The sequence below is a fragment of the Macaca thibetana genome, chromosome 16, assembly GCF_024542745.1.
Source record: "Macaca thibetana thibetana isolate TM-01 chromosome 16, ASM2454274v1, whole genome shotgun sequence".
Taxonomy (NCBI): domain Eukaryota; kingdom Metazoa; phylum Chordata; class Mammalia; order Primates; family Cercopithecidae; genus Macaca; species Macaca thibetana.
In genome coordinates, this window is record NC_065593.1 from 24,476,285 (window position 1) to 24,501,691 (window position 25,407).

The 25,407-nt window shown below is 40.7% G+C and overlaps 2 protein-coding genes across 6 annotated transcripts in view; one reads left to right on the forward strand and one right to left on the reverse strand.

Annotated features, from left to right (window-relative positions):
* Nucleotides 1-25,407, reverse strand: part of SSH2 (slingshot protein phosphatase 2) — a 306,380-nt gene that overhangs the window by 117,159 nt on the left and 163,814 nt on the right. For 2 of the 5 annotated variants that reach the window (XM_050763297.1, XM_050763301.1), the window contains exon 1: nucleotides 21,650-21,931. The exons of the other annotated variants lie outside the window; for them this stretch is intronic. In XM_050763297.1, the coding sequence (XP_050619254.1) occupies nucleotides 21,650-21,777 (128 nt within the window). In that variant the 5' untranslated portion in view covers nucleotides 21,778-21,931. Of the gene's footprint in view, nucleotides 1-21,649; nucleotides 21,932-25,407 lie in introns of those variants that run through there. 5 annotated transcript variants of the gene reach the window in all.
* Nucleotides 1-25,407, forward strand: part of NSRP1 (nuclear speckle splicing regulatory protein 1) — a 554,990-nt gene that overhangs the window by 104,614 nt on the left and 424,969 nt on the right. The gene's annotated exons all lie outside the window — the stretch shown is intronic.

Below are 25,407 nucleotides of genomic sequence, written 5' to 3' on the forward strand. Positions count from 1 at the left end.
TAACTTAAAGGATATTCCCTAAAAAGTAAACTTTGAATCAGGCTGAAGATTAGGTATTTGTAGTATCTGAATTCTGAAGTTAGCCAAATACTTAGTAAAAGCCAATTTAATTAGAAAGTGTTAGCCCTAATAATAAATGCAAATAAGACTTGCCTTTCCTAATGCTCCATCAGATCCCAATAGGGCAAAAGGTGATGTTAGTATATGAAATACCTGAACCTAATCTAATAGACTTTCCATTTAAAAAAACCAACAAAAGGCCCTAGTGATTGTGGTTTACCTTTGGTTTTTTTATTTGATACCTGCATTCTCACAGTAAGCAAAGCAACACACACAGAAACCATTTCTGGAGAGAAATCTCTAATACATCACAATTTAATTAAATTGCATCCTTTAAAAAAGCTTTCTTTCTTTCCTGCTCCTGCTGACTGCAGAAACAGCTAGTGATTTTTCTTTGACTGGAGCTGAAAGGCCAAAGCTGATGAGCTGAACATCTCTCAGGCTGCAATTCAGTTTTTGATGCCTGCACGTCAAAACAACTGCTTTCTCCTTAAAGCTGGATTGACCTCACACTATCTATTTTGAACTTTGAACTCCTTATCAGTCACCTTTGGTCTCTGACAGTAGGTGGACAGGCCAACCACAAAGGTCCACTCTCCAGTGAACAAAGGCTTGCTATGTAAAACGGATGAGCTGCGGGCAGAGATCCGATCTGAAGAGAAGATGCTGAACTCATCCTCTGTTCCAGCACCATGTCCAGAACTGCTGCCACTACAAAAAGTGAATCTTCACCCAAAAGCACTTTCCCTGTCTGTGATTTAAACACACACCGTATGGAAGCATCGTAGTCTCAAAGAGAGGCAGACAACCAACACTACTGAAGCCAGCAGTAACAGACAAGAAACCTCCTTCCTGTCTATTCTTTTTCTTTTATTTTATTACCCCCCTTTTTTTGGTAAATTTGTCATAGGTTCCTGTGGATACTGTTTAGATCTGCTGGTGACATTTAAAGAAAGAGTCTTTGAGAAACATGCATACTTTTCTCTTTTCTCCTATATTCAATACTCATATAGCCTAAAAGATGGAAACTGGTTCAAGAATTTAAACGACTTGTTCCCTAAAAAGTTAACCTTCTCACCTTTGTGAAATATGTCAAGTGCTTTCTATAAATAAGGGCAGGAAATGCTACCTTCATAAGCATAGTCCTAGTCACTAAAATAATTTATTTGATCATCTTCTAAAATTTAAGTATCATAGTAAGACAGTACTATGGGAAATCTCAATACACTTAACATTTCCTAAACAGAACAATGAAATGTTGTTCAAGGTCTGAATGAATTTGCTACAGGACCTAAGCAAGTCTGTTTGCTTATCTTTTGGCTTTAAAATTCTTTAAAATAGTGATAATTTTAGAATAAACTGACAATATGGGGAGCAAACTCAAATTCACAAACACTACCCATGTGCTCAAAAACTCCCTGGGATAATTAGTTTCCTCATCGTAACTACTGATGTACTATTATCTCATCTTTCCATTAGTTCTACTCAAATAGCTCACAAACTAAAGCATTTTTCACCAGTACTTAGGTATGAAAGAGGATCTTGATAACAAAGACAAATGAGAATCAATTTTTCTGGGTCTTCAAGTAGCTCAGATGAACTGAAAGATAGAATCGTATTTTTAAAAACTTTTATTTATCATTTCAGGAGCATTAGAAATATGAATTACTGCTGGGTGCGGTGGCTCACGCCTGTAATCCCAGCACTTTGGGAGGCCAAGGCAGGCAGATCACAAGGTCAGTAGATCGAGACCATCCTGGCTAACATGGTGAAACCCTGTCTCTACTAAAAATACAAAAAAGTTAGCCGCGCATGGTGGCACACGCTTGTAGTCCCAGCTACTCAGGAGGCTGAGGCAGGAGAATGGCGTGAACACGGGAGACAGAGCTTGCAGTGAGCTGAGATCATGCCACTGCACTCCAGCCTGGGCGACAGAGCAAGACTCCGTCTCAAAAAAAAAAAAAAAAAAAAAAAAAAAATATTAATTACTACAACTGTTGATGGGAATGTAGACTGGTCCAGCTGGTGAGCAAACCAGCAGTCTGTATCAAAAGCCCTAGACATATGTATGTCTTTTGTCCTAGCAATCCCCGAATTGACCCTTAGGATAGAAGCAAGGTTGAAGCACAAGGATGTTCATTCATTGAGGTTTTGTTTATAACTGCAAAAAACTGGACATAATCGAAATGTTCAACAATTGGACAGAATATGAATCAGTTTTATGGAAAACAACCAGCTAAAAGGATATGAAAGAAATGCATTTGGGGGGACAATGGCAGGATGTTCTCAATATGCTGAAATGAAAATAATGAGGCTACAAAGCAGTAGACATGAAACAATCCCTTTTTTTTTTTTTGAGACATTGTTTTGTTCTTGTTGCCCAGGCTGGAGTGCAGTGGCACGATCTCAGCTCACTGCAACCTCCGCCTGCCAGTTTCAAGCTATTCTCCTGCCTCAGTCTCCTGAGTAGCTGGGATTACAGGCGCCCGATACCACGCCTAGCTAGTTTTTGTATTTATTTTTGGTACAGACGGGGTTTCACCATGTTGGCTAGGCTGGTCTTGAATCCCTAACCTCGTGATCTGCCCGTCTAAGCTTCCAAAAGTGCTGGGATTACAGGCGTGAGCCACCATACCCGGCCAACAATCCCACTTTTCTTTTTTTTTTTTTTTTTGAGATGGAGTCTCGCTCTGTTGACCAGGCTGGAGTGCAGTGGTGCGATATAGGCTCACTGCAACTTCTGCCTCCCAGGTTCAAGTGATTCTCCTGCTTCAGCCTTCCAAGTAGCTGTGATTACAGGCACGTGCCACCATGCCCGACTAATTTTTTGTATTTTTAGTAGAGACAGGGTTTCACCATGTTAAACAGGATGGTCTCGATCTCCTGACCTTGTGATCCGCCCGCCTCAGCCTCCCAAAGCGCTGGGATTACAGGTGTGAGCCACCAGGCCCGGCCGCTTCACTGATAAGACTAGTTCAGTTAAAAAAATAATAAAAAAAAATCACTCACCCAGGACAAGTTCTTCGTGTGTGTGTGTGTGTGTGTTTTTTTTTTTTTTTTTTTTGAGACAGGTTCTCGCTCTGTCACCCAGGCTGGAGTGCAGTGGCACGATCACTACTGCAGTGGCACAGCTTACTGAAGCCTTGACCTCCTGGGCTCAAGCAATCCTCCTGGGTCAGCCTCCTGGGTAGCTAGGACCAGATGTATGTGCCACCACATCCAGCTATATATATATTTTTTAATTTAATTTTTTGTGGAGGTGAGGTCTCACTATGTTGCTGAGACTGGTCTTGAACTCTTGGGTTCAAGCAGTTCTCTGGCCTTAGTCTCCCAAAGTGCTGGTATTACAGGCATGAGCCACTGTGCCTGGCCAGAAGTTTATTTTTTATTTTATTTTATTTTTTGAGACGGAGTCCCACTTTGTCACACAGGCTGGAGTGCAGTGCCAGGATCTCAGCTTACTGCAACCTCCGTCTCCCGGGATCAAGCAATTCTCCTGCCTCAGCCTCCCAAGAAGCTAGGATTACAGGCCTGCCCACCATGCCCAGCTACTTTTTGTATTTTTTTTTTAGTAGAGACGGGGTTTCACCACGTTGGCCAGGCTGGTCTTGAATTCCTGACCTCAAGTGATCCACCTACCTCAGCCTCCCAAAGTTCTGGGATTACAGGCTTGAGCTCCTTTTGACTTTTTTTTTTGAGACAGAGTCTTGCTCTGTTGCCCTGGCTGGAGTGCAGTGGCGCAATCTCGGCTCACTGCAAGCTCCGCCTCCCGGGTTCACGCCATTCTCCTGCCTCAGCCTCCCAAGTAGCTGGGACCACAGGTGCCAGCCGCCACGCCCGGCTAATTTTTTTGTCTTTTTAGTAGAGACAGGGTCTCACCATGTTAGCCAGGATGGTCTCGATCTCCTGACATCGTGATCCACTCGCCTCAGCCTCCCAAAGTGCTGAGATTACAGGTGTGAGACACCGCGCCGGGCCTTCTTTTGATTTTTTGAGACAGTGTCTCACTCTGTCACCCAGGCTGGAGTTCAGTGGTAGACCTCAGCTCACTGTAACCTCTGCCTCCCCAGTTCAAGGGATTCTCATGCCTCTGCCTCTCGAGTAGCTGGGATTACAGGCATGTCCCACCACGCTGAACTAATTTTTGTATTTTTAGTAGAGGCAAGATTTCACTATGTTGGCCAGGATGGGCTTGAACTCCTCGCCTCAAGCAATCAAAAGTACTGGGATTATGGGCATGAATCACCACGCACAGCACAGAAGTTCATTTTTAAGCTGAGTTCATTATCAGCTTTACTGTATTTAATGGTAGACAGGTTTTTTTAAACGCCTAGGGGATTCTCCATTTGGAAATTTATCCTAAAGTTATTTATAAGATTGCCATAAAGAAGAGCATTGACATTCAATATTTATTTGTTGATTTTGATTCTAATTGAGGAAGAGACTAGATTTGTTTTTTTTTAAGCATAACAAACTTTTTCATTATGATACTATCATTTTCTGACAAACGGGGCATATGGCCTTACTGAGAATTTCTCCAAGCATCTAAAGTAGCAACAAAACAGGCAGAGAAACTTCCAGTAGCATGGGCATAGTAGACTATGATAACCGGGACTGACTATGGGAGAGCCACAGGGGTGAATAAGCCCCGGCACACTAATAACCAGGATTAATGCGTGTTCTTAAGAGACATGCTCAAGCACTTCCAGAGGGAAGCAATAAAAAAAGTATGATTAAACCAACAGTTTTTCATCTTTACATTAGAGATAACTAGCCAGTCTACTATATTATTCAGTTTTTAATTTTGAAAAAAAATTATACTGGGTTTAAATTCATTTGGTTAGAATCACTAAATGTTATGAAATACGCAATTTATCTAGTTTCAGTATGCCATTTTTCTTGGCATAGGCATTATTAGGGCATAATCTCTAAATTTTTAGTAGCTGCAGTATCTTTTTGACTCAATATCATTAAATTATCATTTGGGCTTAGTGTAACACGGCATTTATATAGTTTTTGATCTTTACTGATTAATGTATAATCACAGGCTTACTATTTGTATGGAAGATTCTTGTATCCACTAGGGTGATTTTCATGTGTATTTGACTTAGAAACTAAAGAGTTGTACATTGCTTATACAGAACACTAAATACATTAAGCCATTAACTGGCAACTGGCCATTAAGCTAGTAACTAAGCCAATAATAACAAGGAAAAACAGCAATCAGCACACCCTTCCCCTTATAGCTCACTCCATTGTAAATATTATAAGCCCTCTGTGTCATGGGAATAACCCTGCCTACCACGTGATGCTGATGTAATAATAATATCTAAAGCTAAGCACCTGGAGGAAGAAGAGAAAGAAGTTTTGCTTTGGATTACTGAAATGTGTGTGTTTTTTTTTTTTAATTAAATAAACAAACCATAAAGCCACTAGCAGATAGTTTAATGATTTCTGTTCTTGTGTGCCTGTGGGGATTTCACATTGTGCTCACAGTCACTGGTACTGATTCAATAACAATGGCCTTGCAAAACTGGCAACCTTCCTAAATAAACTATGTAAAATCTGCAAACACTGGTTACTGTGCCTTGTGCCTAGTAGATACTCTGGATGCTCTGCCCATATGATATACCCAAAGTATGCTCAAAGTAATTTTCTTTTCTTTTTCTTTTTTTTGAAACAGTCTTTTTCTGTCACCCAGGCTGGAGTGCAGTGGCAGCATCTCAGCTCACTGCAACCTCTGCCTCCCGGGTTCAAGCAATTCTCATGCCTCAGCCTCCTGAGTAGCTGGGATTACAGGTGCCGTCACCACACCCGGCTAATTTTTGTATTTTTAGTAGAGACGGGGTTTCACCATGTTGGCCAGGCTGGTCTTGAACTCCTGACCTCAAGTGATCTGCCTGCCTCAGCCTCTGAAAGTGCTGGGATTATAGGCGTGAGCCACAGCACCCAGCTACAATGATACCCTTCTGTTCTCTGAATTTCTAAAGCATAAATTGTACTGTTCATCTGACACTTAGCAGGCAATAAATTGAGCTCTTATTTATCCTTTCATTGCCATCTTATTTCCTCAACAAACTGAGTTTGTGAGGAAACTCACTGCAGGAACCATGTCTTGTATTTCTTTATCTCTTACTTCTTACACAGAATAGATGCAATTTAGGATAATGATGGTAAGACACAATGTTTACCATTATGCTAGGGTGTCACTCTATTTCTCCTATAATTTGGCTCAGATCAAAAGGGTAAAATGAGCAAAAATTTAAGCTACCATTTGCTTCACACATATCATATTTAATCCTCACAGGTATTATAAGTTCCATTTTACTGATGAGGAAACTAAGATTTAGGGTGGTTATAAAATATGTTCAAAGTCACACAGATAATAAATGATGAACTCTGGAACTCAGGTCTGTTTCATTTCAAACACTACACTATTACTATTAGGTACAATAACAAATGGCAAGTAGTTATTCTGAATATGTGACCCAAGAAATCTTTTAAGAGTTTTTAAAGAGAGTGTTTAAGGAACAGGATACTTTAAGAATTAAGGATGAGATTTTATTGAAGAGGGAAGGGCATCACAGAGGTAGGATTAACACAATGATAGATATCAAGTCTGGTCAAAGGAACTTCAAAGAATTCAGTTTTATTTGTTTGAATCCATTTATTTCACTCAGCTCTTAGGAAGAAAGATTTACATTGAGAATTCACACCCCACCACAGAAACCCTAACTTCTCAAACTAAAGCTCCCCCTAAAAATAGAGATGAGGCCAGGCGCGGTGGCTCATGCCTGTAATCCTAGCACTTTGGGAGGCTGAGGCAGGCCTATCACCTGAGGTCAGGAGTTCAACACCAGCTTTACCAACATAGCAAAACTCCGTCTCTACTGAAAAAAAAAACAAAAATTAGCTGGGCGTGGTGGTGGGCACCTGTAATCCCAGCTACTAGGGAGACTGAGGCAGGAGAATCCCTTGAACCTGGGAGGTGGAGGTTGCAGTGAGCTGAGATTATACCACTGCACTCTAGCCTGGGCGACAGAGCCAGACTCCGTCTCAAAAAAAAAAAAAAGAGATGATACAATTACGGGAAATTAAAATGTTTGATGTTCATGAGAACTGTGCATATTAACATTAAGAGAAAGAGTAACTTAAAGGGACATGGGACAGAGGAGAGTCCGGAAGAAATGGCATCTCTCAAGAGCTCTGTTGTAAGTGGTATTTATTTAAAATCAGAGAAAAAAAACTCTCATTCAATTTAGCCCTCATGGAGACTAACTGGTTTTTATGATACAAAATTCAAAGAACAGCAGAGACAAAAATGCACTGATAAGATGCTGAGCTCATAAACCTGACCAGCTTTTTGCTGGGGAGATGAAGTATGCTTAAAGTGTTGCTTAAGTTGCAAACAGATAAAGCCATATGCAGCATAAACTTTTACACAGTCACCACAGAAGACAAGCAATATAAAGTCCACAATTAGAATGCTCAATTAGAATGCTCAGGATATTAAATATCCATGTAAATTTTGATGGATAAATATTAAGTACAGATAATAAAAGTAACAACCATAACTGGAATTTTTATTGTTCTTTCTTGTGAATAATTATCTCACGTGATATCCAAAATGTCCTGAAATGAGGCAGATACCATCCTCAAACAAACACATACAACAATTTAAATAGTTTAGTTTATTACCAAAAAAAAAAAAATCAAATAATTCTACTTCTTCTACCCTGGAAGCCTAAACTGCTACAACTTTTTAAGAAAGTTTATAATTGGCTAATACTGAGGCTTTTCTTTATTTTGGAGTGATTCAAACCTCTGGATTTTGTTGCTTTACCAACTGTAACTAAGCCAAATCCCTCGAATTACTAAAAGAAGGGTCATATCCCGCTAAAAATAGATTAATGCAGAAAACACAAGTTGTTAAATTCACACAACATGCAAAAAAGGTGAGCCCAAATTTGCCCTTTGGTGTGCAATAATAACTATTTATAAATTATTGGCTACATTCTTTCCAAATTACAGGAACACCTAAAAAGGCCTTGATGTTCTTAGCATATTTCTTTAAGGTAAACTTATTTATGTTGGTTATACAGCAGTCATCCTGTATCATTCAACAATGCAAAGCTAACTCTAACCCTAACTAAAAATAGGATACTGATTTTTTTCTTTCACTTTAGAAATTGAAAAGGTATGTGAAAGATTCAGAAATTGTGTGATAACATCTACATCACTGTTCTTTAGCCCCAAGGCAGTTTAACATATGGTAGATTAATAGGACTCACATTTACAGGAAGGACCCAAGAAGAGATGTGAGCAAATACAGCAGTCTGAGCCTCTCTTACTCCCAGACCCAAAAGGTCTTAGAAACAGAGACTGACAATATCTGTAGTTATTTGGCTTTGGGTAGTGTTTATAAGTGTTAAGTCTAGAGACATTTCCCAATTTCAGGAGTAAATACAGGTGAGCACAAAGGCAAATAGTAGTAATTTAGAAAAAAAGAAATCCATTCTAGACTTATCAAAAAGAAATCTTGACTTGAGCATATCACTACCTCATCATTCCTGTTCATCTTCATTGTGCAGATTTATTTTTCAGTTACCTTGGCTAAGTATGATTCCAAGAAGGCCAAAGATGAGAACTCTGTTTTTATACCCCTCAGTTATAGGCTAATTACTGCTCTACTAATTTTTTTTTTTTTTTTTTTTTTTTTTTTTTGAGACAGAGTCTCGCTCTGTCGCCCAGGCTGGAGTGCAGTGGCCAGATCTCAGCTCACTGCGAGCTCCGCCTCCCGGGTTTACGCCATTCTCCTGCCTCAGCCTCCCGAGTAGCTGGGACTACAAGCGCCCGCCACCGCGCCCGGCTAGATTTTTGTATTTTTTTTAGTAGAGACAGGGTTTCACCGTGTTCGCCAGGATGGTCTCGATTTCCTGACCTCGTGATCCGCCCGTCTCGGCCTCCCAAAGTGCTGGGATTACAGGCTTGAGCCACCGCGCCCGGCCTCACAAGTGTGGATAAAGCCACAGACAGTTACCACAATAATAAAAACACAAATGCATCTTTATACTTTGACAGGGGATCATTAACTGTTCCTTCACATTTGAAGGCCATAACACCCAGAAGATTCACTAGATGTAAACCAATTTGATCAGTTTCTTTAAAATATTCAATTTTAAGGCTATATTCTCTAAGGATCAAAAATAACCACAAAAAGTCATTATTAATTTAAAATCAAAGAGGCATCTCATACCTCTCTTAAATATTAATATTAATATTAGTTTCTTTATCCATGAAAAAGAGAAAAAAAAGCCCTTAAACCATAAATGAATGCCTGGTTTCAATTACTCAATTATCAATTATTCAGTTATGTTTGTCCATTTCTGTAGAAGACAAGATCTAGATTTTAAGAGCCTCACAGATGATAATTATATTTATTCAATGAGAACATGGAAATTTAAAAATGTGAATGGTAAAAAAAAATTCCTAAAATAAAAACACTTGGAATAAAACTTCTTGGTTCCAAGCTTTAAAATACAGATAATCCTACTACAGAGCTGTTTCAGAGCACAGAAAAAAATGAAAAATTACCTAAATCATTCTGTAAATCAAACATAAGCTGGACGAAGACAGCATCAAAGATTCAACAAATATTTAGATCCCTAAATGCAAAAACCTTAAACATTTGTAAACCAAGCCTAGCAATATGTTAAATGAATAATGCAAAAAGGGTGTAGTTTAGTTTAGTTATGTAAGGATGATTCAATCTCAATAATTCAATGTGTCATTGCATTACCAGTAAAGGGGAAAATATTATTCCATAGATATAAAAAAGCAGTCAATAAAATTCAATAACTATACCTAACTGAAAAATCTTTGCAAATTAGCAACAGTAAGAAATGCCCTCAGCTGAAGCCTTCTTTTCACACAAGCCCACTAGTATCACACTATTTAACATTAGAAGGTCTAGCCAAAGCAATGAGAGTTATAAATACAGTCATGCGTCACTTAATGACAGGAATATATTCTGAGAAATTCATCACTAGGCAAGGTTATCATTGTGCGAACATCATAGAGTACACTTACACAAACCTATATGGTACTGCCTACTATATACCTTGGCTATATGGGATAACCACATAGGTGACAAACCTGTACAGCATGTTACTATCCTGAATACTGTAGGTAACTGTAACATAATGTTAAGTATTTGTATCTCTAAACATATCTACGCATAGAAAAGGCACAGTAAACAGTAAAAATGTGGTACAAAAGATAAAAAATGGTACACCTGTAAGGGGCACTTACCATCAGTGGAGCTTGCAGGACTGGAAGTTGCTCTGGGTGTCAGTGAGTGAGTGGTGAGTGAATGTGAATACCTAGGACACGACTGTAATTACTGTGGACTTTATAAACACTTAGGCTACACTAAATTTATTTTAAAAACTTATTTTTTCTTGTTTGTTTTTTGAGATGGAGTCTTGCTCTGTTGCCCAGGCTGGAGTGCAGTGGCGTGATCTCGGCTCACTGCAACCTCTGCCTCCCGGGCTCTAGAGATTCTCCTGCCTCAGCCTCCCGAGTAGCTGGGATTACAGGTGCCCGCCACCACACCCGATTGCTTTTTGAATTTTTAGTAGAGCCAAGGTTTCACCACATTGACCAGGCTAGTCTCAAACTCCTGACCTCAAGTAATCTGCTCACCTCAGCCTCCCAAAGTGCTGGGATTACAGGTGTTGAGCCATTGCACCCAGCCAAGCTTTCTTTTTTTTCAATAATAAGTTAACTTTATCTTACAGTAACTCTTTTACTTTATAAATGTTTTAATTATTTTAACTTTTTGTCTCTTTTGTAATAATACTTAGCTCAAAACACAGAAAAATTAGCCGGGAGTGGTGGCTCATGCCTGTAATCCTAGCACTTTGGGAGGTCGAGGCGGGCGGATCAGTTGAGGTCAGGAGTTCGAGACCAGCCTGGCCAACATGGCGAAACCCCATCTCTATTAAAATACATACAAATTAGCCCAGCGCGGTGGCACGCACCTGTAATCCCAGCTACTCGGAAGGCTGAGGCAGGAGAATCACCTGAACGCAGGAGGTAGAAGTTGCAGTGAGCCAAGATAATGCCACTGCACTCCAGCATGGGCAACTGAGTGAGACTCCATCTCAAAGAAAAAAAAAGTAAACAAATAAAAATAAAACAACAGAAAAATTGTATAAATGTACAAAAATATTTTCTTTCTTTATATCCGCCTCCTCCTTTTTCTTATAAGAGACAGGGTCTCCTCCGTTGCCCAGCTTCAGTGGCACAATCATAGCTCATTGCAGCCTCAAATTCCTGGGTTCAAGTGATCCTCCTGCCTCAGCCTCCAGAGTAGCTGGGATTATAGGCACAAGCTACTGTACAAGGCTATATCCTTATTCCATAAGCTTTTCTATTTTTAAAATGTATTTTTTTGGCCGGGCATGGTGGCTCATGTCTGTAATCCCAGCACTTTGCGGGGCTGAGGTGGGCAGATCACGAGGTCAAGAGATCGAGACCATCCTGGTCAACACAGTGAAACACCATCTACCAAAAACACAACAACAACAAAAAAAAGTATTTTTTTTTTTTTACTCTTGAAACTTTTTTGTTAAAGACACAAACACACACACTAGCTTAGGCCTAAAGAGTCAGGATTACCAAGATCATTGTTTTCCATCTCTATATCTTGCCACACTAGAAGGTCTTCAAGGGCAATAACATATATAGAGCTGTCAACGTGTATGATAACAATGCCTTCTTTTAGAATACCTCCTGAAGGACCTGCCTGAGGCAGCTTTACAGTTAACTATTCTTTTCTAAGTAGAAAGAGAGTACAGCCTAGGCTGGGCACGGTGGCTCACGCCTGTAGTCCCAGCACTTTGGGAGGCTGAGGTGGGTGGATCACCTGAGGTCAGGAGTTCAAGACCAGCCTGATCAACATAGTGAAACCCCATCTCTACTAAAAATACAAAAGTAGCCGGGCGTGGTGGTGCATGCCTGTAATTCCAGCTACTCGGGAGGCTGAGGCAAGAGAATCGCTTGAACCCAGGAAATGGAGGTTGCAGTGAGCTGAGATTGTGCCATTGCAATGCAGCCTGAGCAACAAGAGCAAAACTCTGTCACCAAAAAAAAAAAAAAAAGAGAGTACACTCTATAATAATGATAAAATGTTCAATACAGTAAATACATAAACCAGCAACATAGTCGCTTATTATCAAGTATGTACTGTACATAACTGTATGTGCTACATTTTTATACAATGTAGGTTTGTTTGCACCAGCATCACCACAAACACATGAGTAATATATTATGCTATAACATTATGACAGCTACAGTCACTAGGTGATTTTTCATCTGCATTATAATCTTATGGGACCACTGCTGTATATGTGGTCTGTCATTGACCAAAATGTTGTTATGTGGTGCATAACTGCACTCAGAGAGACAAAACGCATTTACAGATAATACAATCATCCATGAAGAAAAGTCAAGAAAATCAAGTAAAAACATATACTAGATATTAGAACCAAGTAAGAGTTTTAGCAAGATGGTCTGATATAAAAGCAAATATCAAAAGTGATAGTTTTATGACCCACCTGCTGTAACTAATTAGAAAATGTCATGGGAAAGTGGAGCTCATTCACAAGAGCAACAAAAACTTTATAAAATGCCCATGAATATATCTAATAAGAAATGTGTAATTATCATAAGGAAAACTGTACAATTTAAATGAAGAACATTTAAAAAACAGTGAATAATAGACCCACACATCACATTCTTCACTGGGTAGGCTCATTTTGTAAAACTGTTAATTTTTTCCAAAATTAATTCAGAAAAATTTCAATCAAAATCCTAGTACAATTTTTAAAAGTGAAAATTGGTAAGCTGATTCTAAGATTTATCTGGAAAATAAAATAAACAAAAATAGGACACTGAAAAATACTAACAAGGAAGTAAAGCACTGGCATACATTTGTCCACTAAATCTATAATAAGTAAAATGAGTACTGGTGTATGAACAGAAAAACATGAACAGAACTTAAGAGTACAGAAGTATACTCCAAGCATATGTAAGAATTTAATATATATGTAGCATTTCAAATTAGTGAAGTAAGAATGTATTAAATAATGGTATTAGAATAACTATCCAATTGGAAAAAAACGGTTAAGCTAGATTCTTCCCTCACACTATAAATAAAAATAAATTCCAGATGTTTTAAAGAGTTAAATATTTAAAAATGTAAACATGCTGGAACAAATATAAAATAATACTTTGATAATCCTGAGGATGAATGGTAAGAGGTTTTTAAAAAGCAAGAGGCAAAATCTTGAAATCATAAGATAAAATACAACAAATGTGACTACATAAAAACGTGAAACTTTTATATGGGATGCAAAGTTAAAAGGCAAACAATAGGCTGGGAGAAAGTATTCTTGCCACATACTCAGAATATATATAGAACATAAAAATGAAAAAAGCCAAATATCAATAGGAAAATGGTCAGAAGCACAAACATTCAAATCACAGAAAAATCACATAAACAGATGCTAAACCTCCATAGTAATAAGGGGAATTGTAAATAGAGAGGTATTTAAGAGCAGGGACTCAGGGACTCTGGAGTCAGACTGCCTGTGTATGCATCCTGGCCGGATAAGCTCAGACAAGTTAACCTCTCTGTTCCTCTCTTCTGTAATTGAGGATAATATCTAACTCATAAAGTTGTTAAGAAGAGACAATGAAATAATACATCCACTGCTCAAAACAGTGTCCCTTAGATAATAAATGCTCAGTAAAAAATTATCTGCCTTTTTTTTTTTTGTAGACAGAGTCTTGCTCAGTCACCCGGGCTGGAGTGCAACAGCATGATCTCGGCTCACTGCAACCTCCGCCTCCTGGGTTCATATGATTCTCCCTCCTCAGCCTCCCGAGTAGGTGGGATTACAGGCACCCATCATCATGCCCGGCTAATTTTTGTATTTTTGTAGAGATGGGGTTTCACCATGTTGTCCAGGCTGGTCTCAAACTCCTGAACTCAGGTGATCCCCCCCACCTCAGCCTCCCAAAGTGCTGGGATTACAGGCGTGAGCCACCGCGCCCGGTTTATCTGCTATTAATATTAATATTATTGGGGTTGGTGAAGATATAGGGAAAGATATGTTTACACACTGCTGGTTAAGAGCAAATCGGTAAAGCCTTTTTAGAAAGCAATTTGGCAATATGTATCAAATTTTTAACATATACACAACATTAGGTCCAGAAATTCCACTGCTAGAAATTTATCTAAAGAAATGTTTACATATGTATACAAAGATGTGTGTATCAGAACTGTGAGTGCAGCACTATAGGAGCTCTGGATTCAGAGACAAGAAACTGCCGGTTCTAGTTTCAGTTCTACCATCAAGCCATGTAGCCTTGTGCAAATCACTTCAGCATTTTGATTCTCTAGTTTGTTATGCTATAAAATGTGGACGATGACTTGCCCAATCTGCCTCAGAGGAAGACTTTAATTAAGTCAGGGTCCTTAGGCCATCATCACAGCATCATCTAGGAACTTGTTAGAAATGCAAATTCTCCAGTCACACCCTATACTTACAGAATCAGAAACTCTGGGGACTGTGGGTAGCAATTTGTGTTTTAACAAGCCCTCCAGGTGATTCTGATGCAAGCTTAAGTTTGGAGATGAGTTCATGTGAAAACCCTTGTACAACTACAAAGTGGAACTGAAAGAGCATTACTACTATTACTAATATAAAAAACAAGACTTTCTACCTTTTGATTTCATGAAAAGGCACATTTTGGATGAACATCCAATATGCTCCTCTACTGTTGAGCCTGAGCCTTAGAAAGCACTGATATGCTTCTGGGAAGTCAAGTTCATATATGAACCAAGTAAATAAAAATGTTTTAGGTCAAGTATAAAAAGCTTAAGGTAACCTCATTAGCAAATCAAGCAATGTTTCAGTGCCTTAGTTTCAAGACAAGACTTTTTTTTATCAGAGGTTTTCATAATGGGAATATTTTATTTAGTTTTATTTATCTATTTTTGAGACAGGGTTTTGCTCTGTTGCCCAGGCTGGAGTGCAGTGGCACCATCTCGGCTCACTGCAACCTCTGCCTCTCTCGTTCACACCATCCTCCCACCTCAGCCTCCCAAGTAGCTGGGACTACAGGCATGCACCACCATGCCGGCTAATTTTTTGTAGAGACAGGGTCTCCCTGTGTTGCTCAGGCTGGTCTTAAACTCCTGGGCTCAAGGGATCCACCTGCTTCGGCCTCCCAAAGAACTGGGATTACAGACCACTGCACCCAGCCGGGAATATTTTAAATGGTAGTCTTTGCCAGCATTTTATCTAACAATTTTGTACTCTTTCCTGGGCTTTTTAGGACATAAAAATGGCCACTTGTTTAGTATATAATGATAACACTAACACCTTGGCTCCTTGCTTAGTGACTACTTCCCAGGGACTGGATAATAGCTCTCTAAAAAATAATACAGGCTTCCATATTTTTCAGAAGTTCAGGTTTTTGTTTTACTAAAATGCATGTACAGACCCTCAAAGGGTATGAACTTTTTACGATCATTCTCATCAGTCTAATCCAAGACTCTTGAAGTCTGACCAAATGCTACTCTGGGTTGCTCATATATACATTTTTTTTTTTTTTTTTTTTTTTGAGACAGAGTCTCGCTCTGTCGCCCGGGCTGGAGTGCAGTGGCCGGATCTCAGCTCACTGCAAGCTCCGCCTCCCGGGTTTACGCCATTCTCCTGCCTCAGCCTCCCGAATAGCTGGGACTACAGGCGCCCGCCACCTCGCCCGGCTAGTTTTTTGTATTTTTTTTAGTAGAGACGGGGTTTCACCGTGTTAGCCAGGATGGTCTCGATCTCCTGACCTCGTGATCCGCCCGCCTCGGCCTCCCAGAGTGCTGGGATTACAATATACATTTTTTCTAGTAGAATTAACACTTAATAGTACAATAGTAACTATCGTTTATTTCTGGAATGATTTTGATCATTTATTAATGTTCTTCATTGACAGGTAAAAAATAATACCATGTTTGGTGAGTTTTATACAGCGGCAAGGGTAGACCTTCATCTAATAATGATGACATAATTACCAATAAAATACAGTAATACCCCAGCTATTCCATAATTTCGCCTATCATATATAACACAGTTGAAAGTAATAAGAGCCTATGAAATTGCCAAAATAGATGCCCAAAAGCCCACGCTCCAAAAGTCATAAACTTTCCTTCCTAAGAGAGTCCACAGGATTTCACTTTGGTCTATTTACTTTTTTAAATTTTATTTTCAAAGAGATAGAGGCTGGTCACAGTGGCTCACGCCTGTAATCCCAGCACCTTTGGGAGGCCGAGGCAGGCGGATCACCTGAGGTCAGGAGTTGGAGACCAGTCTGACCAACATGGAGAAACCCCATCTCCAGTAAAAGAAAAAAAAAAATTAGCCAGGCGTGGTGGTGCATGCCTGTAATCCCAGCTACTTGGGAGGCTGAGGCAGGAGAGTCGCTTGAACCCAGGGGGCGGAGGTTGTGGTGAGCTGAGATGACGCAGCCTGGGCAACAAAAGCAAGACTCTGTCTCAAAAAACAAACAAACGAACAAACGGAAAAAAAAAAAAAAAAAAAAAACAAAACAAGAGAGACAGTCTCCCTCTATTGCCCAAGCTGGAGTGCAATGGCACGATCATAGCACACCGTAACCTGATTCCTGGGCTCAAGCAATCCTCCTGCCTCAGTCTCTTGACTAGCTAGGACTACAGGCATGAACCACTACACCTGCCTGCCTGCCTATCTAACTACCCATCCATCCATCCATCCATCCATCCATCCATCCATCCATCCACCCACCCACCCAACCACCCATCTATCCTCTCTCTTATCTATTTATTAGAGACAGGGTCCTGCTACATTGCCTGGGCTGGTCTGAAACTCCTGTCCTCCCAAAGTGCTGGGATTACAGGTGTGAGCCACTGCCCTTGGCTCCAATTTACTCTTTAACACAATTCGCATAGGATTTGTTTCTTGGTGGTTTTTTTTTTGAGACAGAGTCTCACCCTGTCGCCCAGGCTGGAGTGCAGTGGCACGACCTTCGCTCACTGCAACCTCTGCCTCCCGGGTTCAAGCAATTCTCCTACCTCAGCCTCCAGAGTAGCTGGGACTACAGGTGCGTGACACCATGCCTGGCTAATTTTTTTGTATTTTTAGTAGAGACAGGGTTTCACCATGCTGGCCATGCTGGTCTCGAACTCCTGACCTCGTGATCCACCTGCCTCGGCCTCTCAAACTGCTGGGATTACAGGCGTGAGCCACTCCGCCTAGCTTGTTTCTTGGTTTCTAAACCTACAGCAAACCTGAGGGTAGCAAATGAGAAAGGGCAAAAACCTCTTTTGAGTGGGTTCTCAGCAGTGACAAGAGAACCACTGGGCTAAGTGTACTCATGTATCAAGGCACCCCCCCGCAAATACAAAATCTTTTGAGTCAGTCTTCACTTAGGACCCTAAATCTGAATTGTTTAGCTGCTCCCACTAGTTGTTATGTCCATATCTGTACCACAGGGAAATGCTCACAGCAGTTGCGGTTTACAGAATCAGGTCTTAGAAATAACACTTCCCTTTAGGAAAGAGCTTCTTAATCTCTTTTGAGATCACAGATCACTTTGAGAATCTGATTTTAAAATATATTTATTTACTCAACATTTTCATACAATCTCAAGGGGTTCGATTTTTTGAAGCCAATCCACAGACCTCTAGGTGACCATGGACCTCAAATTAAGAACTTCTTTATTAGGTGCTAACAGTGGGTATATTTAAGTTCATAAAGTTTAGTAGTGTACTCAGAATGATTCCTAATAATTTTTTTAATGATGATGAGCTGCGCAACATTATAAATGCTAAATAAACATGACCTCTAAAGTAATAATAACAAATACAGTTCGGAAGAAGTGAATATTATAGCAAGTCTCTTCAAAGAAAAAAGAAGTGGCCAGGCACAGTAGCTCACTCCTGTAATCCCAGCACTTTGGGAGGCCAAGGCAGGAGGACCACTTGAGAATGGGAGTATGAGACCAGCCTGGGCAACAAAGTGAAACGCTGTCTCTACAAAAAAAAAAAAAAAAAAAAAAAAAAAAAAAGAGAATCGCTTGAACCCGGGATGGGGGTGGCGGGGCAGCAGAGGCTGCAGTGAGCTGAGATCATGCCGCTTCACTCCGGCCTGGGTGAAAGAGTGAGACTCGGTCTCAAAAAAAAAAAAATCAGCCAGGTGTGGTGGCATGTGTCTGTGGTCCCAGCTACACAGGAAGTTGAAGCAAGAGAACTGCTTGAGCCCCGGAGGTCGAGACTGCAAGTGAGACGTGTTCAAGCCACTTCACTCCAGCCTGAGTGACAGAGCAAGGGCCTGTGTCAAAACAAAACAAAACAAGAAACAAAGAAAAAAGAAGTAGGGAAATAGAGACAAAAATAAAGGACAAATATTCCAAAAATTCTTTAAAAGTTTGTCTTAGTAGCAAAACTCAGTATAGCAAATATATTTTTTCAGGAAGTTGAAGATTTCAGCAGTCAAAGACAATTCCTCAGACTGCCAAGTCTCAAAAGTGACCTTGCAACTACTAAGACAAAATACCATTTTTATAGTGGTTAAGGGCAGTGGCCTAGGAAATAGATCTAGATTCTAAGGACAGTTTTGTCATTTACTACCTATATGGCCTTGAGCAACTACTTAGCTTCTCTAAGCCTCAGTTTCATTATTTATAAACAGATCAAATTAGTTCATAAGGTTGCTATGATGATTAAATGAGATAGATGTACATTAAACTCAGCACAGTGAAAGTGGTCAATACACGGCAGCTATTAGTTATTAATTTCAATTAACTTTTTGTGTAGAGATTTACAGTTCACAAAGTGTTACCAAATATATGATCTCTTATGATCTTATGGGGTAAAAACCACTGTATCCCCATTTTACAGTGGAAGAAACTGATGTCAAATTATTTCCCAAAGACACTAACTAGTAGGAAAAACAATTTGGACTTGATTGACCAGAAAATATGATTCACAACTCCTTTCCCCCCAAAAAGTTTAGAATTTAAAAATTATTTTATGAGCTTCCTCTTGCGGGCCAACGTGCTCAGGGTCATGGGGCCGGCTCATGGGGCCTTTTAAAAATTATTTTATTATTATTATTATTTAAAGAGGCAGGGTCTTGCTCTGCCACCCAGGCTGGCAAGCAGTGGCACACTCATGGCTCACCGCAGCCTTGAACTCCTGGGCTAAAGTAATCCTCCCACCTCAGCCTCCTGAGTAGCTGGGACTACAGGTGTGTACCACCACACTCTGCTAATTTTTAAAATTTTTCATAGAGACAGAGTCTCAGTATGTTACCCAGGATGGTCTTGAACTTCTGGCCTCAAGTGATCCTCCTGCCTCCCAAAGTGCTGGGATTACAGGTGTAAGCCACTGTGCCTGGCCTTTGTAATTCTTTTTTATTTTTTTGAGACAGGGTCTTGCTCTGTCACCCAGGCTGGAGTGTGGTGGCATGATCACGGCTTACTGTAGCCTCAACCTCCGAGCTCAAGCTATCTTTCCACCTCAGCCTCCTGAGTAGCTGAGACTACAGGCATGTTGGTTAATTTTTTCTATTTTTCTTAAGATGGAGTCTCACTATGTTGTCCAGGCTGGTCTCCAATTCCTGGGCTCAAGTGATCCTTGCACCTCAGCCTCCCGAAGTGCTGGGACTATAGGTATAAGCAACCACACCAGGCCCTTTTAAATTCTTTTTATTATGCTTATTAGGTTGGTGAAAAGTAACTGCAGTTTTTGCTATTACTTTCACTGGCCATGAATATACATAGCATAAAATTTACCATTTTAACCATTTTAAGTGTATATTTCTAGGGTATTAAGTACTTTCACACTGTTGTGCAACTACCACCATCCATCCCTAGAATTTTTTCATCTTCCTCAAATGAAACTTTGTACTCTTCAAATACAAATTTCCCACCCCTTCTCCCTCAACCCCTAGCAGCCACCATTCTACTTTACTTCTCTCTGAATTTGACTTCTATAGATAGGTACCTCATATAAATGAAATCATATAGTCTTTATACTTTTGTGACTGGCTTATTTCACTTAGAATAGTATCTTCAAGGTCATTCATACTGTAGCATATGTCAGACTCCTTCCTTAAGGCTAAATAATATTCTACTATACATACATACCACATTTTGTTAGTCCATTCATCCATCCATGGACACTTGGGTTGCTTCCACTGCCATTTTTAAAGTACTGTTAACACTATTATTTTCATACTGGTTATCAGTGTCAGATTATTCACCCATTAACTTCTCCTTCACTCCATGTCCCTTCCCCTTTTTAGACGGAAAATGCAAGTCAGTCAGTTTATTTAATTGTGGAGCTTTTACAGTACAGGGCAGTAAAACAACTTTTGTGATTTTTTTTCTATTTTTTTAGAAGCTCCACCATGAATCAATCAGGAGTAAAAAAGAAACTCAAACGAGTTTAATTCTATTTGGTAGGCTAGGAGGGCAAACCATCTATGAAAATAATAAATTAGTTATACGATTATCTAGAAATCACCTTACATGCTATTCTCTAGACCTTTAATAAGGGATAATGTAAAGTTTCTGTTGTTGGACATTAAAAAGTTGACCTGGGAGGGAGACAGTAGCTTTGCTTAAGTGCAGAGTCTAGGAAAACCTCAGCAGGTGACTCCTCTGAAGCCACTTGGAAAGAGTGTCAATACACTAACACAGACCAAACTGCTGCTAAGTAACCTTAAACCACTGCATTGATTTAAGGATGGAATCTAAATAGGAAAAGTTCCTCTACTTGATAACTGTGAGGTGAGATTAACCACAAGCTTCAGCACACACACTTCTCAGAACTTCAACTCTCTAGAGACTTCAAAAACAGCGACGATTTAAAGATGCACTTGCACTTTGGTGAATGAAGGTGTGCGTGCAGGTTTGGGCTGTGAGCACGTATTAGTAGTACAGGAGGAGAAAAAATAGAAACTACCGAAATCTAGCTTTCTGGAATCACTCCAGACTACAACCAGCAGGAGCGAAGAATGACCTTTCTTTTTGTAAATGGCTAACAACAGAAACTTATTTAAAACAAACAAAACCCATAATCATGGAAGGCTGCTCACTAGCAGGACCCACAGGGACTCCCGCTTCCGATTCTGTCGACCACCCTTCACCCCAGTCTTCCAAGTGCCAAACGGCTCAGCTGTCACTCGGTCACCACAACTACTCACGGACAACTCGCACTTTCAAAGTCCCTCAAAGTTTACCGGAAATTCTCCCAAAGGATTCTTCCGTCCAATCCCACCCCGGGACACTTTCCGCCTCCATGAATCCCCCCATCGTTCTGCCCCAGCATCCTTCCCTCCAGACGCCCGGAGACCTCCAGGCACGCAGGATGCGCGCTCGCCCTCGCTTGCTTGTTTGTTCCCAAGGATGCTGGGGAAAGAGGCTGTTGAAAGACCAAACTTTCTGAGCGTTCGCGGAGGCGGAGGGCGCGCGGCGGACTCACAGCTGGTTGATGGCGTTCTGCGAGATGACCGCGTTGGCGGAGAAGTAAGGAATCATGTCGGGGCCACCGAGGCTGCAGGTGCAAGTGAGAGGCGCCTTCCTCTTGCGGGCCAACGTGCTCAGGGTCATGGGGCCGGCTCAAAGTGCACAACTCCGCATCCTGGCCTCTGCTCTGCTCCGGCACGAGGCGCAGGCGGTGCGGGCACCCGGCGGTGGAGGCGGGCCCGCCGGGTCGCGCGGAGGCAGCCGCCGAAGCCCCGGGACTGGCAGTAGAGTCCGGACTGACGGGCACCGCCAGCAGCCCGCCCCTACCCGCGTCCGGGGCGGCGGGGTGGGCGGGTCCTGAGAGCGGAGAGGGTAGGCCCGGCCAGCGCCCCGCCCCAGATCTCGGGACGCCCGCGCGGATCCCGCAGCGCGCGTCACAGCCTTTAGGGCATCCGGCGGCCTCCAAGACAGCGGTGTTTCGGTAAGGGAGTGAAGCTAGTCGGGGGTGCGCGAGAAAGGCTTGCATTTCTCTAAAGGAGGATGTTTCAACAGAAAAGTCCTCCCTCTTAAAGATTGGCTTTATACATTGTACCTCAAACCCGTTTTTGACAGATCTTAAAAAGTTTAAAGGCCATAAATTCACAAGTGCAACAAATATGTATCAAAGACTTCCTATGTGATGTGGAAATTCAGAGCTTACACTCACATACGTGTGTGTGTGTGTGTGTGTGTGTGTGTGTGTGTGTATATATATATATATATTTTTTTTTTTAGACGGAGTTTCTGCTATTGTCGCCCAGACTGTAATGCAATGGTGCGATCTCGGCTCACTGCAACCTCCGCCTCCCAGGTTCAAGCGATTCTCCAGCCTCAGCCTCCCGAGTAGCTGGGATTACCGGTTTGCGCCACCACGCCTGGCTAATTTTTGTATTTTTCGTAGAGATGGGGTTTCACCGTGTTGGCCAGGCTGGTCTCAAACTCCTGACCTCCGGTGATCCACCCGCCTCGGCCTCCCAAAGTGCTGGGATTACAGGCATGAGCCAGGGCGCCCCACCAGCTTTTTTTTTTTTTTAAACAGTTGAAGTTATGATCAAACAAACAAAACAATTTAGATTGTCGTTAACTTCTACTAATCTTTGTAAGTACATCTATAGAGGGCTTTTTTAGCCATCCCCCAATCCAAGGATTCACAGCCTTAGCTGCACATAGGAATTACTTGTGGTAGGTTTAAAAAATCTCAGTGCCCAGGCTGCACCTTAATAGAATTGGAATCTCTTGAAGGTGGGATTTAGACATATTCTTCAAAGCTCCCCGGGTGATTCCAAAGTGCAGCCATGGTTGAGAAGGCAGGGTAGAGATCATATCTTCACTTTACAGATATGGTAACATTTAAGGTCTAAACAGATGACCTCGTTTATAAATAATGTCACTCAGGAACCCAGGTTTTATGACGTTTGATCTAGGGCTTTTACCTTCAAACGGTATTCCCAGACGTCTTTACAGTTTTAAGCCCTTAACCATGTTCCTTCCAATTCACTAAGCAGTGCCTTTCACCTGACCAGGGACCAGATCTTTGTGAAATATGACTGCGCTCTCTCTCTCCTGAATGCTGTGCTTACAAAAGGGGCTGGCACGATGCAGGCATTCAATAGAAGTTAGCTTCCTTTTATTTTACCTTTCCAGTCTCATTATGCTACAGCAAATATTTTCAGGTATCAGCATTTTCAGCATTTTTGAATACTAGACTAAAATACGTATCATTGAAGCTGCCTTAGGAATTCTGGAGTCAGAAATTAATAATAATTTCTAAAAACTTCACTAACCAATTAGAAAACAGATTAAAATTAGGAAGAAGTCACTTTAAGACTCAACATGCTATAATCAAGAAAATAATAAGCCTTTGTTTTATATAAATATTCATGCCCTTTTCCCATTGGAAAGTTTGGCAATTTTCAAGATACTAGTAATGAAATAATCAATCCAAATTACAAGTTTTGTGCCTAAAACCAGAAGTACTCGTTAGTTGATTCTCCCATAAAACTTATGGCTGTTGCCAAATCACTTTGAGGGACTTGAAATACTGCAAACTCACACTGGAAAGAGTTATCTAAGTTTCTGAGATATCTGGTAATAGGAAAGCACCAGGTGGCAAGTGAAGAGTTAACGAAAAGTCTGGATCTTGGAGTTCATCATCTTCATCCATCTCTAGGAAGGAAAATGTTTGAAAGATTTATTCAGGCTGTGTCAGCAGGCACCCAAATGGTAGTGTAAGAAAAAATCTGCTGATACACCCCAAAATAAATTGCTTAAAATATCTGGCAAACTTGCCAGTTTGAAACTTCTTCCAGGCTGTAATTTATTACAGCCTCCTGCTGTGATTAAAAAAAAAAAAAAAAAAAAAAGCAGCAGGCACTTTAGAACAGCACTGTTAAGGTGAGTCCAGTTCCCAGTTCCTTTCATGACACAGCAGAGAGAGGATTTTATTGAAGTCAACACTAAATGATGCCATTTGGGACAGATAATGGCATGGTAATCATCTGTATCTGTCTGAAAAAACAGGAAATATATATTATTCAATTCATACTTAATATCTCTTGCATTTAAAAATGCCAGAGACAAAGATTTCATAAATATGTATCTTGTCTTTTATAAATAGGTTCCTATAGCGATGCCCCAGAAGTGCATAGTCCTTTCCTTTCTCCTCAGAAGACCTCTGTCAGTGTCTGTTCAGCAAAGGAGGCTATGTTAACATCCCTATCCAGGCTTTTTCAAAAGCTTCTCAAAGTTAAATTCTCACTTTGAACTGCAATATAGGAAATTGAGAAAGTGCTAGAACATGTCTCCTGCTTTTTTTTTTTTTTTTTTCTTCTGAGACGGAGTTTCACTCTTATTGCCCAAGCTGGAGTGCAATGGCGCGATCTCAGCTCACTACAACTTCCACCTCACGGGTTCAAGCGATTCTTGTGCCTCGGCTTCCCGAGTAGCTGGGATTACAGGTGACCGCCACCATGCTTGACTAATTTTTTGTATTTTTAGTAGAAACAGGGTTTCACCATGTTAGCCAGCCTGGTCTCGAACTCCTGACCTCAAGTGATCTGCCTGCCTTGGCCTCCCAAAGTGCTGGGATTACAGGCATGAGCCACTGCGCCTGGCCTGTCTCTTGCTTTTTTAAGAAAAAAATTAAATCATCTTTGCAAACTGGGATACCTTTAAGAAAATAGTTTTCTGCTACTGCCTGTTTTTAAAAGTTGAACAAATTCCTTTTCTTTGCATAGTCTGCAGAGTGTCAAAATCCCAATCAATTTAGTTTCAGCTCAATTTAATTCTTTACTCTCCACTGTCGGTAAACAAGACTCTAGGGAGCAAGCTCTCTGTACCCATGCATCTAGGAATTCAAAAATGATTTCAAATTAGATTGAGCAGCATGAAATAAACTAAGTTAGTTTTTTTACTCTACATGAAGTCAGAAGGGGCTTTCTCTAAAAAACAAATTTTGCACAAAGGCCCTGAAGAAAAATTGCTGCCTTTCTTTACATTCTGCTTGAGTTGGAAGATTTGAAATTAGCTTTGTCATGTCATTTGCCGACCATTTCAAGATTCAAAATGTGAATATTCTAAAATGTTGGCTCTTGACAATATTAGCTATGACCAAATTAAGTTTTTATAGGATGACACATTAATAGTATTTAAAATGTGGCTGGGTGCAGTGGCTCACGCTTGTAATCCCAGCACTTTGGGAGGCCGAGGCGGGCAGATCACGAGGATAGGAGATAG